The following is a 19,356-nucleotide window of genomic DNA, read 5'->3' on the forward strand; positions in this document are numbered from 1 at the left end:
TCAACCCGACCATATACGCCCCTACATTCAAGATTAGCGCCTAATAGTTATTCAAATTCGTCTGTGACCTCTTTATATTTTCCCATGGCCAAAGTAAACATTTTTTTTAAATATATCTAAATAGAATGTCAAAATAATTTCATACATTTTGAATAGTTCACATCTATAGTACATGTTTTTAAGCTTTATACTTACACTAGTGGAACCTAATTTCTTCCAATTATATTTCCCTTTGCATATAATTCAAAAAATTAAATTTTATTGTTGTGAAGGTACATTAGAACAAGTATTTCATCAAGAACATGGTTTGATCTACATCCACAACTTTTAAGTGAAATAGCAAACACTTTGGGATTAATTGTATTAGGTCAATAAGAAAATGGGGAGATTAAAATGATGTTACACATTGTATTGAAACAAGGTATATTAGATATTCACATTCAATGAATTGTAATAAAATGTACCACTAATTTAGAAGGTACGAGTAAAGTTTATGTACACATCAACATCAATAAAATGCCACTATTTTAAAAACTAGTTTTTTTTCAAAGTATGTAAAGTTTCAATTTTTTTATATATATAATAAAAATATTAATATCAAGTAGGATTATTTATTTAAGTTGGAAAAAAAATATTAATTGGGGCGTTCCGAGAATCGAACTCGGGACCTCTCGCACCCAAAGCGAGAATCATACCACTAGACCAAACGCCCTTTTTATGTTATTGATATTAATTTATTTAACTTTATTTTATAAAAAAATAATGATACCTTTTTGTTATTTATATTTAATCTTTGAAATATCGAATTTATTCATAAAAAAAATGGTGTGTAAATTATACGTATTGTATATGTATATATTATATAGTATGCACTACTCGAGGCGACTCAATAAAATTCGGGGCCTCAAGCGAAACTTAAGAGAGGGGTTCTAATATTATTATTTTTATCATATATACTTTTATTTAATTATAATTTATTTTTGTAACTTTTTTTAGATGTGAAGTCATTAGTTACTGTTTTGATAATTATTTTCAAAATGATAATATAGTTAATTCATTCAATAAGATTTAATGTCCGTTTATATTGACTTATTTAGGTGTTTTAAAGCCAAAATAGCTTTTAAGCACTTTCTAAGTGTTTCGGTAAAGTTAAAAAGTGTTCATAAGCACTTATTATTTTAAAAATAACCAAAATAAGTCAAAAGCCAAAAGTCAATCCAAACAGACTCTTAATCAATTTAAGTTTCGAAAAACTTCTTTGGGTTAAGAATTGAGATAACGGTTACAAGAACGATAAAATTTTTATTCTATAAGCAATATGTGTATTTAGAAAAGAATCAAGTCTTTTTATTTCATTGAGTATTTTCATTATTATCTCCCACACATATTATTTCTCTTAACACGTTTAATTAAAAAATAATAATTTAAACAATTATGTATTAAAAAAGCTCAAGGTTAAAGACAATATTTTTCAAAATTCTCATCTAGATCTCAGTTCATATATATAGAGAAAAAATAACCAATCTAATTTTAAGGGATTTTGTGGTTTTATTATCAAATATTTTTTTTAACTGTTTAGACAAAATGCAAGTTCTATAGTTATTTCACATGCAATTTCCTTAATAGAAATCATAGTATGTATAATTTTTGTAAAAAATAATATTTATAAGTAAAAAATAAAAATAAAAAAATGAGACCCCTAAAAAAATATGATGTCCCAGTTTACAAGTTTTAATCCCATCTCATAATGACATTTTTGGGACCAATCGAATGGTCATTATTGAAAATTAAATATAAGACAAGAACCATGATCTAAAATCAGTAAAAGAAAATAAAATAAATTGATGTCCCAAAGATAGAATAAATACGTCAAATATATATACTATCCATATGAAATCCTATAAATTATAGAGGTCTATTAACTTAATAATAACTAACACAATTACATATGATAGATAATTTTTCAATTTAATTAAAACTAAAACTTGTGTCAATTACTAAACACCTAACATATATAGGTGTAGCCAAAAAAAAAAAATATATTAGTATAACACCTTAAGGCTTAAATAATATCCTTATTCTATATAAGGAAACAAATATGAAATAAAATAATAGTAGTCAATTTTAAAATACTAAATATTAAGAGTTGATACCTCTTGTAATAAATAAAAATAAACAAACGAGATTTAATACTTATTAAAAAAAAAAAAAGCATTTTTATCTATTGTAGAATTTAAAACGAAAATAAGTTTATAACAAAAAAGGGAGAATATTTTGGTATAGTTATGAATTTGTATTGTAACAGAAAACAACTGCGTGGGTAAGTAGGAGACCTAAAGATTAAATGCGTTTGGTTTGTTGACAAACATAATTTATATATATAAATAAATTAGTGTTTTCTCTGTTCATAATTTTGCATCTAAAAAAGCTTTATTTTAACCTAATAATGGAAGAAGAAGAGTAAGTATTCAAATTCCTTATTTTCTTGTTTTCGTCTTCAATATTTATTTAGGGTTGTTAATTGCATTAGTTGATATTCCTAGTATCGTTATCTAACAGATCTTATATATATTCATCATCGAATGTCTATTAATTTTGTTTCTATGATCTAATTTCAGTACACCAAAATATATGATTTTTGTTTGAATTCAATTCAGTCAATTTAAGTTTTGTTATCATAAATCACATTCATAATTATATATAAATTGCTAATCAAATGTTTATTTTCTATACCATAATTTTATCAACAAACCACTCAACTATTTTTTTATTTTATTCAACTGCTTCAATATATTTTCTTATTCTTATATTAATAAGCTTTAATTGTTTCATACATTAATTGTTTCAATACATTTTCTTATATTATATTAATAAGTATCCATACATCAGCTATTTTACTTACCCGTTTATTTTATATTTGACGCTATTTTACTTATCCATTTACTTTGTCTAGTTCAAGTTTATTTCATATTCATAAGATGAAAAACACACCCCAACTTTAATACTAAATATTTTTTTTTTAAAAAAAAACTAGTTTCGCTAGTTTAGTTTGGTTACCATACAATTTGACGCTATTTTACTTACCCATTTAAAAACACACCTCAACTTTAACATTAAATATTTGTAATAAAAATTTAGTTTCGTTAGTTTAGTTTCTTTACAGAAAATTTCTATTTTTACATATATTTTTATTTGAATTTGCTTATAATTGTTGTATTGTAGCCATTTTCTACATATCTATAAATGTTTGTGTAATGTTTTAGTATACAAATTATGTGTCTACAAACATTGTCTTTCATATCTAACAAGTCGTAAATAGAATGTCAAAACATGTTTCATATCTATTTTCTAACTTTGCACTAATTTTATTGTTGTGAAGGTACATTAGGACAAGGATTCCATCAAGAACATGGTGTGATCTATATCCAGAGCTTTTAAGTGAAATAGCAGAGAGTTTAGGAATAATTGATCTTCTTGGCTTTCGCGGAGTCTGCAAAGATTGGCGTTCTGCTTCCTTCACAGCTTCAGCCTCTATTGAATCAACGTCTCTCAACTCAAAGCTCTGTTTCCTTCTTCATAATGATCGCGATGAGAATACTATCCTCTTTAATCCAACCACCAACAAGAGTTATACCATCAATATCCCCGAGTTGAAACAAGCAACTTGCCTTGCATCAACTCAAGGTTGGTTACTCATATCGCAAAGAGGTAACATTTTCTTCTTCTGCCCTTTCTCCCGTGTCAAAATTGACCTCCCACCTATTCAAGGACTAGAAAACACTCCCGCGGTTGCTGCATTTACTTCACCTCCTTCCTCAACGGATTGTGTCACCGCTATCATTTACAAGAAAAATGATGATATTGTTGAGGTGAATGTGCTAGAACGCGGAGCTAGCATGTGGATCAAGTATGATTATGATCTCAAGTTTTATCAGAAGAGTTTTGGTGATGCTAAATGTGCTACTTTTCAACAAGGATGTCTCTATGTGATGGATAGTTTTAAGAAGTTGTTGACATTCAGATTGGAAGATAAAAGGTTTGAGATGTTCATAATAGTTGACCATACTACTAATAGGGATCAAAATATGGAAACCTTGTCATTTAGGTACAAGGACAAACATTTTAGTAGAAGTAATTTGAAAAAACAGATGAATCTTGGTGATGATGTTACTATTACTACTTGTGGTGCTACTTATTTTGGAAGGGATGTAGAAGTTTTGATCCACAATGAAAACATTGAGGCAATGGAAGGAACAAATGCTCAACATTTTAAAGGAATTTGGATTCAGCCTAGATACTTTCAACTCCCTCCAAATTATACTTGGTGACTTTGTGGTTTTCATCTAGTTAGTTATATCAATTTCTGTTTCTTTTATTTTGTTGGAGTATAGTGGACAGTTTACTTTTGACTATTTCTACAAAAATTGATTAAATTCTTCCTTAGCTCCTAACCATTTTCTATTTGGAGAAAATAATGTAAAAGAAATAGTGAAATTTTTTGTCAAATAAAATTAGATACAAAATATGTAAAATAACATTATATAGGATATAAAACAAGATTAAAGTTTTTGAATCTGAGACACATATAGAAGAAATTATTATAATTCTTCTCCCCCTTTGTACCTTTGTCACCGTCTACGAATCCATAAAATTCATGGCATCGATAATAGAGAGTTTGTGGAGTCAACGACGATGAATGTGATATGTTGGTCCGAACCATCAATTAACTCGGAGAGCTATCTTTTAACAATTACTTGTTTTTGGTCTTGTTAAAAAAGGTATAATATACAATAAGGTTTGGATTCAGGAGAATTTGTATGAAATTGTATGGTGAAATTCTTGAACCATAAAAGAGGAGAGATAATTGAGTGATAAATATGGAGTGGAGAATTGATAGAGAGGAATTGATTTGGAATGAAAGAATAGATTAAAAGAGACAATTAAACAATCTTAATTGTAAGGGATGTTGGTATCAATTTGTATCTTCAATAATATATGATATATGATATAAAATCAAAAGTGGTAAGATATGTAACTATTTGAAAGAAATATTAAAATGTTAATATATATGATAGTAGTATTTTCACACTCCGAGATTACTCCCTAGACGCAACACGAGACCTAGCACCCCAAGCTAAATAATGAGGTTGTCATATCACAAGCATAGTGAAATACAACTAAGTAAGTGGAAGCATAAATGTAAAACAAAATCAAAACTAAAAGAACTTCAAATGAAAATATAATTGAATGTCAAAGGGAGCAACCCAAAACAATATGAAAGCCTCTAATACTGATGAGTTGTTGGGCAAAGTCCCCAACTAACTCTAAAAATACTAAAAGAATGATAATAAGCTAACTAAATCAAAAGTATAAAGAAACATCCTCGAACTATGAGGACTCACCACTGAAGTTGTTGAGTATAGTCTGGAAGTCGAACCAAGCGTGATCTGGATGCTGAGCGCCAGAATCTAGGTGACAACTTCAGTCCATATAAATGAAATGAAACCATTTTGCCCATATTAAATTAAATAGATTCCTCATATTTTCTTTCATTTTCTTAAATGGGTTAATATAGTCTTCAACTTATTTAAACTCATACAAATATAGACAAAATGGTTTAACATGAGAATCCATATTCACCCCATATAAGTGAGAAACGAAATATTTAAATTTAGGAGTCAGTAGGTGGAAGGTGGGGCAGGGGTGGGGGTGCTAGCGGTTGGGGGCAGAAAATTATTATTTTTTATTTTTCGAAAACAAAAAATATTTAGGAGTAGATTGGTGGAAGGTCAGAGGGGGGCCAAGGGGTGGGGTGCTTGTAGGGAGGGGTAATTTTTTTTTTTTTGAAAAACAAATTTATTTAAATGGGTTATAACCATTTTGCCCAAATCATATTTGCCCATATTATATTTGGATAGATTGTAATCCAAACCATTTTTTTCTCAATCCATATGCAACCCATTAAATCTGATCCAATCCAATGATTTGTCACCCCTACCTGAACCTACATCATACAACGATGTAGCGCAAAAGTATGTGTCAGTACTTTAAATGTACGGAAGCATGCATGGTGAACAATATAGATAAGTTGTATTGAAGTATAACTAAAAACTGAGCTAGATGTAATGACCAAGTACTAACCATGAAAATAACATGTCGAACTAAATATTGAAGTAAATTTTCATAACATGGTCGATGCAATAAAATATGACTATGAGAGCTACTTTTAACCGACATAAATCACATGATTGCTAAAAGATGATGCCCAACAGAGTGGAATTTTGAACCTATGTTGGCAACGTAGTTCTGAAATTTAAGGGTACGTTGAACCCTAATTTAATTCATTGCTAAGTCGTCTACTCCCAACTGAATATGTATAGCTAAAATGTACTGAAATAATGAGTAGCTCAAAATATTGATATGTTATTTGAGAATGCAACATAAATACACTAAAAGATATGACATTTGAATTTTAAAGCATGACTTTCTGAATGAACTACCAAGCAAGTACAAAACTACCTAGCAAGTACAATTAATGAAATATTGATAGTTAATACAAGCTAGGGTTCTGGATCCTATACATGAAACTATGTAAATTTTTCAAGAAACATGTTAGTTAGATCGTGAAACTATAACAACTAACATCACAATGAATCCCCAAGGTTTTGGAAACCCTAGGTCTGAACAATTTATGAGCAATTGAAGAACTGACTGAATTCTAGGGATCTTATGGGTGGGAGAAACCTATTAGTGAAATCACACATACCTAGTAACAATAACTATGGCTAAATCCTTCAAATTTTAGGGTTGAACTTGATGAACACCTCTACTTGTTCTTGGGAGTAAATGTCGCCTCTTTCTAATCTTTTCTTTCTAAGTTGGATAATTTTGAGGAGAGTGAGGGTTCTATGTAGTATCGACTATATTATTAGGCTTTGACTGAGTAAAACAACGTAATTTAAGTACCAAAGGCATAGGGAAAAAGACCAATACGACCCTGACTTAAAAGTTGACGAAGTGACTTCAAAACAGGATTCAAGGGCTGTCTAGATCCCCACGACCCGTCAAGTGAGTCGTGAAGATGCTCTGTCCATAGGGCTTCACTATTTCGAGCATAACTTTTTACTCTGAGCTTGAAATTAGGGAAACTCGGTGGTGTTGAAAAAGGGATTCAGAGATCTTTAATTTTGATAGGTCATGGACCACCTAATTCATTTTGTGTTAATGATATGATCGTTTGAATTTGACCCTACGCTCTAAGTTTGATAAGTTTGAATTTGAATTCCCGCTCAAGAACTTTTTGTTAAAAAAGTAACAAATGGATAGATAAATCCTAAAAGATGTTAAAAAGATAATAATTCATACCTTCCATATATAAACATATCTTAATAAAAAGTTTTAAAACGGATTGAAATTGGAGATTGAATTGGGCTCAATTGAGAATTTTCTTCGAATGAGTTAAGCTTGAATGGGTTGAGAATGAACTCAATTTAAATTATCTTGAGTCCAACCCTTAAAATTCTGGACGGATTGAGCAGATTAACTATGTTTGGGTTCACTTTTGACACCCCTAAATAAAACTATTATAAACAGGTGAGGTACAAAAATAAATTATTAAAGGATAAGCAAAACACAAACGATACCTGCAATATTTTAGCATTAACGTCTATAGTCAGCCTTAATTCTCAAATATATTGAAAAGTTAATTATACTATATATAGTTATAACTTATATGTACCGTGAAACATCAGAGATAATATTGGAACTCCATTGAGTTTATGAACAAATAATTGGAAGGATAGAGGAAAATGATGATAAATCAGTACTAAACAAACTCCCTCGATCTTTTTTTACTTGTCAAATTTAAATTTTACACACCTATTAAGAAAATATTGATTAGTTACTATAGTGAGTTTACTATTTTTAGCCTATTAATTGAGAATTCCAAATATCTTCTTTACTCATTACAATATATTTTTCAAAAACAAACTTATAAATGCTGGAGGTTCTCAACATGTCAATATCTCAATATGTGTGTTCCACACCCAGTTCTAAAGCCTAAAGCTAACACTTTGTTCCAAACACATTTCTAAAGCTAACATTTTCTGGAAGACTTCATAAAGGCTCGAAATGACTGTAAATTACGTTTCTACATCGGAAAATGATGTGCATTGCTTTCTAATATCCGCTGTGAAGCTATGTTCACAGCAACTTCTGTCCAGAGAGACGAACCAACTCCCATATCTTCACAGTCCCATCATCACTGGCCGAAGCAAGAAGCCTCCTATCCTGCATGATTGACAGAAGAACGTAAACATACTGCAGAGCATTTATTTAACCAAAGAGAATCTTATTTTCATGCTGTGAGGGACATAGAAATGAAACTCAAATAGCCTCTACACGAAACAGTTTAAGATTGAATATTTGAGAACACAACTGAAGACAAACATTTCATCTCCTTGAAAACCTTACAACAATCATTTTAGTGCCTAATATATTTGACGTACCCGACACAAATAGTCAGCTCTGACACATTATGTGCCACATAAGTCAACGGAAAGTAACGAAAAACTGAGGTTAACAAAGTTAAATGCTTTTATGTGTTCTCAGTAATGCCAACATTTATAATGTGTAATACCATCTCACCGCACAATAACCCAAGGCTCCATTTAGAATTGTGGATTTGAAAGTCGAGATTCAAACGGAATATTGGTCAGACATCAAATTCATATATCAAAAAATGAAACATCATCTTAATAAGCTTTTCTCAATCTAGCATGTCCGAATTTAGGTGCCACTCGTCTTATCCACAGTAAGACTGCTATACGAAACAAGCAGATTACTGCATCATCAAGCGCCAATCCAAGATACGTTGGAAAGGTCAGACACTAGTTACACTTCAACGTGGCAATTAAACAAGGGATTGAATGGGTAACAGATTATCAGCCCTAACAAGCTGAAGAAATTTTCAGGTGATCTTGGCTTCTACTAAAAAATAAATCATCTTGCAGCAGAGACTAATACAGAGTCAAAGCAACAACAGATGAACAAGTAAATGTCAAAAATCTGAGTCTGGTACCCCATTGACTTACCCCAGAGTTCCATTGCACAGAATTTACATCCATTTCATGAGCCTTCTCTTTCTTCAGAAGTAGTTTAAATGAAGGTCCCTCAACCTGCCATCAGACAGTAAATTTTTATTGTTATGCCAAATGAGAGTTGGAAGAGGTGATAATAGAATACTTGCAGTAGTTGTATATCGACAACATTCATATGACTTTTTAGAATTATAATACAGTTAATGGAGGCAATTTTTTCTAATTTTACAGCCGTCTCTAATGGATTTTCTACTCAGCCTGATTTAACATATTTTTCTTCCTGACAATGTATCAAAATTTAACAAAGATATTCAAGTGGATAGATGATTAGGCCAGAAGAACTAAGGGCCTATTTGGATTGGCTTATGACTTATAAGCCAAAAGCCATAAGTTAGAATTTCTAACTTATGACTTTTGGCTTATTTTTGTTATTTTATCTTTAAAAAAAGTGCTTATAAGCACTTTTTAACTTTACCCAAACACTTCAAAACTGCTTAAAAACACATAAAATAAGTCAATCCAAACGGGCACTAAGTCAGGAACCAAGTACTGTCCTACGCAGTTATCAGGATCCTTTACTGTAAATCTTCTCTTTTCTCCCATTTATATTTATATACATGGCTGGAGTTTGTGGAAGCTTGCTGGCACCTCGACTACTATCAGGCAGCCTGTTCAGCGTGCAAGAAAATGCTGCCAAGGTAATCCAGCCAGCAAGGCTTGAAGTCAATGGGAACAATCCTAGTGTTCTAGATGGGATCCGAACCTGAAATCTCCAGGTTGTTATTCCTATTTCCCATGAAACTGGGACACTGTCATCTGCTCATTAGCCTGGAAAACTTGAAAATTGTAGGAAAAAGAAGCGGTCCTCTGAGCTATTTAGTTTCTTTTATGACAGAATAACAGATCCACCTGAATTGTATTTACTAACTTAATGGTATTTAAACAGGGAGCCTGAGGTAACCAAATGAAAACTCACCTCTGTCGGTCTTTTCACAGAGACCCAACATCTAGAAAAAGAATAAAAAGGAAGTAGTCACTCCAGTTACTTCCTTCACAAGAAATAAAGAACCCACAAAAACTCAAGAAGTCAATATTTTAGCAAGGAACCACATAGCAGAGGGTGAACAATGACTTCCCTGAAGAACACCCCACAATCTAGCTCCCCAAAGAATTGGAGTGAATAAGAGAAGGATTGGGGGAAGTGAGAACAGAGCAGGACAAAATTCACCACTGTGCTAGATATCAGTGTAGGAGCCACATGTATTCGAGGGGTGTCAATTGACACCCTTCAGAGAAAATTACACTGAGTAGCTAGGTAAAAAAATATTTTTATGTGTATATACTATATATTGACTCCTTTTGGCTTCTTTCGTGGGTTTACTACAAAATTTGACATCCCGTAGTGAATTCTTGGATCCGCCATTGTAGATATTATATCTGGAATACATGATTATTAAAAGAAAAAGGGACAATAAAGGTGTTTTAATACCTCATTGTCATTATTCTCAACAAATAAACATATAGCGTCATCAGCTGCTCCACTAGCAATTATTCCTTCCCTGACATTTTAGCATATGAAGTATGTTAGACTGTAGGATGACAGGGCAAATTATCATAACTACAAGCCCTCATTACTGAAAAATTCATATAATGTTTACAAATTGCCCCCGAGGCAACTAAGGTAATAACATGCATACTAGTCCTGATAAAACTGATCAAACATAAAATCTAGACAGCACCACACAAGGTATAAAACTCTTTATTTATGGAAAAAGATGCAAGAGATTTTATTGATACCCCCCCCCCCACCCCCCAAAAAAAAAAAAAAAAAAACAAACTAAAAACACACTTTAAGAAAAAGAGACAAAAGAAAAACCTTATCAGAGAAAGGTAATATTAGGGGTTTCAAAAAGGGAAAGCATACTTAGCATGAGTATGATAAGAAAATAGATATAGAACCTGTTCTGATTGGCTGAATATAAGTAGCTTTTAAGCTTCAAGTCCTGGAGTTAATTTATATTGGATAAAAATAATTATTTATGATAAAAAAGTTAACAGATTAATCAAAGCAAAAAAGTTGTTAAGCTGAAGTAATACAGTTGCCAACTTATTGCTTTTGGCTTAAAAGCACTTAACTTAAAAGTTACTATGAATTTTGCTCAACACTCCAAAAGGCTGAAAAGAACTTAAAAGAAGCTTTATGCCCATCCAAACAGGGTCATAGAGAAGCTACCTTGACCAATGAACTGAGAAAATTGTCCTATCATGATATCCAGATAGGGTGCAGACATGTTCCCTGAAAAGCACAAAAAGGAGATGGTTGCTAATCAGGAGTTGGCAAACATAGTAACTACCGAGAACTGTTGAAATAATAATTAAGTGAATAAAAGTATCCTCTCTATAAAAGTTTAAGCTTTTAAACGAGATGGCCACACACTTTAACATGGTGTTCAAGTCTCATCGCCGACCATTATTTTTTTTAAAAAAAGAGAGAATTTCCACATGCTTGGCCATGAAAAAGAATCAGGTCCGTGTATTGAGGACATAAGTAAGTAAATAAAAGCATGCTCTATCTAACAGCTTAAAAATTTAGATGAGACAATCATACACTTCAACAAGAACAACTACATCGAACATAGTTCACCAATCGAATGAGACCATTCTTGGCATGACTGCATGAGGAAAAATTTGAACAAACCAATAAATGTTGTCTTAGCTGAACAAAAATCATTGTCCACCTTATGCATTAATTGATATTCAAATTATACAAACCCTTTCTTTTGGAAACAAATTGGCATTATAATATTTATACAAAAGGAATTTACTGGAATTTTACATGGCTAATTGGTGGCTGAACCGTTTAAAACTGAGCATGTTGTTGCTTAATAACATTGCCCAGAGACAAACAAAAGCATCGTCTATCTAACAGCTTAAAATTTTAGATGAGACGATCACACACTTCAACAAGAACAACTACATCGAACAAGTTCACCAATCGAATGAGGACCATTCTTGGCATGACTGCATGAGGAAAAATTTGAACAAACCAATGAATGTTGTCTTAGCTGAACAAAAATCATTGTCCACCTAATGCATTAACTGATATTCGAATCATACAAACCCTTTCTTTTGGAAACAAATTGGCATTATAATATTTATACAAAAGGATTTACTGGAATCTACATGTCTAATTGGCGGCTGAATCACGTAAAACTGAGCATGTTGTTGCTTAATTACATTGCCCAGAGACAAATAAGGATGGCTCATTAAGGCACCCTGCTGCAGTACCTTATACGAAAAAATATTCTTTAACGTTGGTTTAGGATATAAAATAGTTCATAACTACATAGAGGCGCCCTGCTACAATACCTTATACGAAAAAGTATCTTTTAACGTTTTGGTTTTGGATGTAAAAGTAAATACTTCATAACTACAAACACTAATAAACCAGAAAAAGGTAAAAGTCATGAAACAGAAGAAATCATACACCCAGAAGGCTTTAATATCTTGCACACTTGATTACTAGTAGGCGTTCGGCCATGCAATTTGAAGCTCAAATTTGAAATTTTGATTTGATATTAGCATTTGTTATGACATTTAAACAAACTTAAACTTCAAATCATGATTTCAAATATCAAATTCTCCCAAGAGTAGGAATTTAATTCCAAGTTTGTGATTTCAATTTAAAAAAATTTAAAACTTGATCCATAAGTTCATATTTTGCAAAAAAAATAAGCATAATTTTAAATTAACAAGACTCATGCTCGATGTGAAGAGATTGTCGATACCATACATGAGGGGAGGACTATATTAAAGAATAGCTAGTTATTACTTTTGTCGATTTATTGGGCCAATGGATCTTTGTAAAACTATGTGTATTTTAACATTTGTAATTGCAAGCATTTATCTTATTTATAAAAGGAACACGAAGATATACGATCTATAAATGTGGTGCTTCCAATACTTTGTTTACTAATTATGGTTTGCTCATTTGGGAAGATTGTACAAGTGTTGGGAAAGTTTTGATAATTTTCACAAATTGTGGGGTTATCATGTTTCCGAGAAAAAGTACCACCTTTTGAGATTCAAATTGCATGTCCAAGCAAAATTTGAACTTCAAATTAACCTGATTTCCAAAAAAATCATCGACAATCAACCCTTAGTTCACAGGGTGCAGTTTGATACCAATCCTACATCATGTAGTGCCACTCCTTATCTTATGGATGAATCAACTGTATAGGATAACATTATGCTTAGAAAAGGGAGGATAATATCACACTTACCAAGGTGCATTTTGATCCCCTTCCTGCATTTTGCTAGTCCATACCTTAATGGTAAGGTCATCACTGCAAGTCACAGAATTCAATGTAAACTCTATTTAAGTAGTTACTGTAACAACTATCCTATTCAAGAGACTTCAGAGCATATAGTTTAAAATGAATTCAGCAGAAAGAAAAACATACCTGCAAGAAACCATTTTGTCTCCACTAGCATCGAAAGAGAGAGACCAGACAGTAGATGTATGTCCACTGAAAGTTCAACCATGTAGTGACATAAGCTCCCAAAACATCTTTAAGTAGAGTTATTGATACCCTAAAACACTCATACTGCTTCTTATAGGCCATACACTGACATTTTAGGCCAATGAGGAAATATGATAAACCAGTAAAAGAGCAGTCAAGACGGCACAAAATTGAGAGCAGAACTTTTAAATGCCTGAATCATTCCATTGATATGGGTACATATGGACCCCTTTTCACTGTCAGTAGGATGAGTGCAAGAGTTTAAACAAAAGGTTTTACAAGTGAATTCAGACACTCTAAAACAGCAATCTAACAGATGACTATTATATGAAGTTTCCAAATAATCGCATAATGAAAGGTTTGTCAGGAGAAAAGATATATTTACACACTATCTAGACAGAAATATACCACCAAAAGGGAAAATAAATGAGGGATCACAAACATTATTTATCCAATCAACTGGTGGTGGTCAGAATTACTGAAAATACTTCATCCATTTATCATACAACATTATCCTGTCATTTCTGAGCAAACTCGTAAGAGCAGCTCGAAAGAAGATATTTCGGCTTTTCAATACCCATATAATCTCCCCACCCACAAATAAATAAATTTCACAAGTTCAAGAATAAGTTAGTAAATGAATGTCATAGCTATCTCTTCCCATGTTCCTTTACATCAAGAAAGGATTCGGCTTGTTGACACAGTTACTCTTCCTTTCAAATCTCATACATGCAAACTTCTTTAGGACAAACAAGGATAAAAAACTTCACTCTAAGAAACTAAAAAAAAAACGTACACTTGGGCCTAAAGAAGTCCACTTGCTCTAATGCATGCAAGTATTCATCCATGTTATGACACCTATCCAACTTCTTCTCTATCTCTTTCCCCCAAAAATTTAACTTCATATTGACTCTTATAATGAGATCTTCTTGAATGATGATAAACTTATTTGTAAATTACCAAGCAAGATTTCCATCTGTTTATTCCTAGAAAGATTTAAAACCTATGATCCCACATATTCTGCAAATGATCATTAGGAAGTTCTCATTCTCAAAACTTGTCAATTTCGGACAGAGGAGGTGTTAATAACCAACATTAAATTAGCTTCATGTTACACACCAAGAAAGTCACCTCATTTCAATAAAATATGGCTAATCTAAATAAAAGAGGGCTTATAACACTAAGAATACAATCACCACCTTGATGACATAGTTTAAGTGGTCCATTTTTTATTTTATTTTTTGGACAAAAGTAACAAATTAAGTGGTCAATTTTTTCTCCACTAGCAAATACAATAAATTCAAGATTCAACATTTTTTATAACAGTGGTCTGAGCCGACTTGTGCACACCTCGAATAATCATCTGGCCCTTACCATCTCCCGCCAATACAGGTGCTAGGGAACTCTAATTACTAAGACCTCGGCCGCTGGAACAAATCCCTAGTGTTTTTTGAATGGGATTTGAATCAATACTGGGGAACAATAAATTTAAGATTCTGTTTTGCCCAATAACGACTCTTACCTATTAGATTCACCCAAAGTTTGAATACAATGCCAATCATCACTATCGCCATCCTCTATCCAAACCTGCAGTTTCAAGAACCACTAGAGATTAGATATTATAACTTAAATATGAATGAAAAACAAGTTGACTACCGATTCTATACCTGTAATAGGGGTATTAAAACAGAGAGAGATGGGGGGCGGGATGAAAAGTTAAACCTTATACCTTAATGGTGTTATCATAACTACATGAGAACAAAGTATCCATAGATGGATTCCACTGAACCATCTTAACATCTTGTGTGTGGCCTAGTAACACTGAAACACAGTCAAACTCATTTCCAGGCAACACTTCCCATATCCAAACCGACTTATCTCGTCCACATGTCGCAAGCAGTGAGCCCGAATTATTCCAAGAAACGCTTTTCACTTCATTGTCATGACCCTGAACATTATCCGGAAGAAAAGTAAGAAGACAGACAAGAGTTAAGTAGATTTGTTGCCCATTAAAGAAAATGAAAAAAGGTCAAATATAAAAGTAAATGTAAATTAGAATCACAAAGCAATATCAGCCAAATTAAAGGATTAAGCACAATTCCACAGGTAACAAATTCTCTTCTGAAGTTTATGTTGTGATATGCAAAAGATATTAACGGACAGAAGATATTAGTTTTGCCTACTTTGTGGAGGTTATTGTTAGAGCCGCTGTAATAAAAATGAAAGAGAGGCGGAAGCCAATAGGTATCTGTACCTCCAACGTGGAGACACACTCAAAGTCAACCCCAACATTTTCCCAAATAGCAGTGGTGGCATCAAAGCTAGCTGTTGCCAAAAATTTGCCCGACGGTGACCATGCACATGATCTAACAGTCCGTGTATGTGTTTCCTCCAAAACAGCCTGCAAAATTTCCTTCAAATAGTCACTACAGCTTGATTTTTATTCTTACAGGTTGAATAGTCATTATAGCTAGAGGATGAAGATGACGTTACTTCTTGAGCATGGAAAGACTACTAGAGGAAGAAGAAACAAGGAAAACGGAAAAAATGTACACCTTGCTTTGTGGCTGTGGCTGCACAACCCCATGTGTGCTTTCCAATAAATTTAATTAACTACCATAAGTAAATAATACTTCATAAAAGGAGAAACTTACCAAATCTCAATATAAAGATCAAAGAACTAAAGCAGAACCTAACACAACAGATTTGAAGCTGATACTCTCACAAGTAACTCCTTTGTCAATATAGTTCCAGCGCATAAACTTCTTCCATGTGAAGAACTAATTTCTACTACTACATAATTTTTGTTTTTCTTGGATTAAACTGATACTTCATAGTAAACAAGTTATTAACAAATTTTAGATTACTAATTACTAGAAAAAAAAATTGAATTTTTATTGCAGCTCTTTACTTAGTGATCCACTGATCGTAGAGCAAATTCGATTGTCAAACCAGAAAGTGATATTTATTTACTCATAGAATTTATTTCCTACCTACTCCAAGTATCAAAATTTCAAATTTATGAAAAGCTTTGATTTTGCTTATGTCTAGACAAAAACCAAACCTGACACTGGAAAGAGCCTGTGGAGTCCTCTTCCCAGATTCGTACGGTTTTATCGCCGCTGCAGGAAGCAAATACAGCTGAAACACCATTGATTCCGGTAGCCGGTTTCCAAGCGACGCTCCAAACCTTATCGGTGTGGCCTTCAAGCCTCTGAATCTCTCTCAGTTCAAAATTCTCATCCTCAAAATTCATAGTAAAAACGGTGGAGCTGTGGTTGCAAACCTCTGTATTGCCCACTTAAGTGGCGGAGCAGATAGGATGATAGTTCAGGATAGTATACGCGCCGCCGTGATTGGTGGAGGGTTTAGATGACTGCGGTCACTAGGGGCGGATGTATTATTATTTTCCGCTTCTCTTTTGGTTGACGCGAAGAAGAGTTTCAGTTCATTTTTTTGTAATTTTTCATTAATTCTTTTTATAATTCTATTCTTTATTAGTGATAATATATAAATTCACAAATGTTTTTCTTTTAATTAATTCTTGATCTTTTTTGCTTTCACTTTATTAATATTAGATTAGAAGAAAATACATTGATATGTTTGATTGTGCGTCCTAAACACGTTCAACGACTAACAAGCAGGGTTTGCCTAATAGATCTTATATTTAATTAACGATGTTGACTCTCACAATTCTTTAATATGTATATATATACACACACTAGATATTAGTTGTGTCCGTCAGCGCGGACCTTACATATGATAATTATTTTCTTTCAATTTATGTGACACTAATGAAAATTGAAAATATGAACTAAATTTATTATATGTGTTTTTTAAAAAAAATATTTTAAATTGTTAATTTATGTATTTCTTGTGTCATTTTCGAATAATATGTGTTATTCATCTGTTTCATTTTATATGATAAAAATGATTTTAGGAAAGTCAATGGAATTTCTTATATGATTCTCACATATTTTTAGTTGTCATTTTACTGTGATTCATAGTACTTTTTAGTTCTTGCGTCATTTTCAAACAATATATGCAATTTTCTTTTGTTTCGATAAAAAGAAGGGAATCAATCAAATTTCGTTACGCTTTTAACTATGTTTTTCTAAAAATATCTTGAATTGTTACATTGATATATTAAACTTCTTTTTTTTATTTAATTTTTAAATATGCAACAAATTAGAAATTAAAGCGAAGAATTAAAGTTTTCAAATCATTATATTTTTATATTAAAATATTCAAATCCTTAAAACTCCACATATATGCATAAATTAATAGAACGAAACAAAAAGAATTTTAAAAAATAAATATGAAAGCTCATTTTAATAATAACACATATATATTTCATTTTTAATATATGATCCCTCTTTTTCAATTTATATAAACTTATTTTTTATTTCATCTCAAAAAAAACAACTTCTGAATTTTAATTTTTTTATATAGCATATTTAAGATTGCAGAAAATATTTAAAAATATTTTAATACACAAAATTTAAATATACATATAAATTTTAATTTTATTTATGTTTGATTCCGCCTAATATTTTAGTTGATATATAATTATTAAGAGTTAATCATAATCATGATTTATTTACATTCATATAATAAATAGATATCACAATAATTCATAAAAAATCGAAAAATATAAAAAATGAGGTAATACTAATAATAATAATTAAAGATGTCTAGAACTATTTAATTTTTTTGTTATTGGCAGATTTTTATTTGCATGAGATTACATTTTTTTTCATCTTTGATCATCATTCACTTTATATATAAAAGGATGTTTCTAGAATTATTTATTCTTGATAGATTTTTGTTAGAATGAAATTACATTTTAATTCTTGGTAGTCTTTAATACAGATATATCATCCTAACATTTTTATTTGTAAAGTTACTTTTTAACATCTTTTTCCTTAATTTCAATCTAATATATATTATTAATTTTTATCACACTTAATTAGAGTCAAAATAAAAATAAAAATAATTAATTCATGATAAATTCTTATGTAAAAAGTAGGCATTTTTTATAAGCATAATGAATAGAAAAAATATAAGAATTAAACTAAAGTAATAGTAAAATAGAGTAATAATAAAATAGATATCACAATAACTTATAAAAGAAAAGAAAGTGAAGTAATAACAAAATAAGTTAATGGTAATAACAATAATAACAATAAGGACATTTTTATATCAAAGTAAACAAACATTTTTTATTAAAGTACAAAGAGATGATATTTTTTATTAAAGTACAAAGAGATGACATTTTGTTCCTTTCGCATAGTCTAACCCTTCTCCCAAAAATAAACAATGCAAATATAACTAATACAAACGTTTGCTAATCAACTTTATTTAGTATCATTTTTATATGCTTAGAAAAAATTAAAAATTATTAAAGTGTACTTTTGCATAGTGTTATAATAATAAATTTTTAGAAATAATGATTTTTTATTATTTAAAAATTAAGACATTAGAGTTGATTTGTGTCTTATAATATTTTTTATATCATTTTATTTTCTATTAGTTCTCTTGAATCATGTTTATAATTAATTTAAGCTATTTATTCATTTCTTCAATATTGTGTTATTATATTATTTTAGCATATCATAAAATAAATATTTAATGATCCATAAAACTTACATCTCACCTCAATATATTAAGTAAAATGGCTTGCCTCATGTCCCCCCCTTTTAAAACACTCAAGATCTAATGCATGCATTAGCTTA

At 31.1% G+C, this 19,356-nt stretch overlaps 2 protein-coding genes and 1 non-coding gene across 3 annotated transcripts; 1 reads left to right on the forward strand and 2 right to left on the reverse strand.

Annotated features, from left to right (window-relative positions):
• Positions 1 to 640: 640 nt before the first annotated feature.
• Positions 641 to 712, reverse strand: TRNAP-UGG (transfer RNA proline (anticodon UGG)). The gene has a single exon. It is a non-coding gene; the product is annotated as a tRNA-Pro (tRNA).
• Positions 713 to 2,328: 1,616 nt separating this feature from the next.
• LOC101261268 (F-box protein At4g00893-like) lies at positions 2,329 to 4,433 on the forward strand. The gene is made up of 2 exons (XM_004247497.5): positions 2,329 to 2,460; positions 3,380 to 4,433. The coding sequence occupies exons 1-2, from the start codon at positions 2,447 to 2,449 to the stop codon at positions 4,326 to 4,328; spliced, it is 963 nt and encodes a 320-aa protein (XP_004247545.1). The 5' UTR covers positions 2,329 to 2,446; the 3' UTR covers positions 4,329 to 4,433.
• A 3,502-nt stretch (positions 4,434 to 7,935) lies between these two features.
• Positions 7,936 to 17,256, reverse strand: LOC101262559 (protein CIA1). The gene is made up of 10 exons (XM_004247423.5): positions 16,686 to 17,256; positions 15,876 to 16,022; positions 15,351 to 15,569; positions 15,144 to 15,208; positions 13,562 to 13,627; positions 13,382 to 13,444; positions 11,332 to 11,394; positions 10,588 to 10,657; positions 9,093 to 9,176; positions 7,936 to 8,289 (listed from the first exon to the last, which is right to left on the reverse strand). The coding sequence occupies exons 1-10, from the start codon at positions 16,875 to 16,877 to the stop codon at positions 8,203 to 8,205; spliced, it is 1,056 nt and encodes a 351-aa protein (XP_004247471.1). The 5' UTR covers positions 16,878 to 17,256; the 3' UTR covers positions 7,936 to 8,202.
• Between the last annotated feature and the right edge of the window lie 2,100 nt (positions 17,257 to 19,356).

This window comes from Solanum lycopersicum, chromosome 9 (assembly GCF_036512215.1).
Source record: "Solanum lycopersicum chromosome 9, SLM_r2.1".
In the NCBI taxonomy this organism is placed as follows: Eukaryota; Viridiplantae; Streptophyta; class Magnoliopsida; order Solanales; family Solanaceae; genus Solanum; species Solanum lycopersicum.

What these genes read in the sequence shown, in the direction of transcription:
- LOC101262559 (XM_004247423.5), bottom strand. Translation starts at nt 16,877, where the DNA reads ATGAATTTTGAGGATGAGAATTTTGAACTGAGAGAGATTCAGAGGCTT. An exon ending in GGGGATCAAAATGCACCTTG is followed by an intron (nt 11,395 to 13,381) that starts GTAAGTGTGATA and finishes TGTGCTTTTCAG; the next exon opens with GGAACATGTCTGCACCCTAT. An exon ending in TTGAGAATAATGACAATGAG is followed by an intron (nt 9,177 to 10,587) that starts GTATTAAAACAC and finishes GTCTGATGGCAG; the next exon opens with GTTGAGGGACCTTCATTTAA.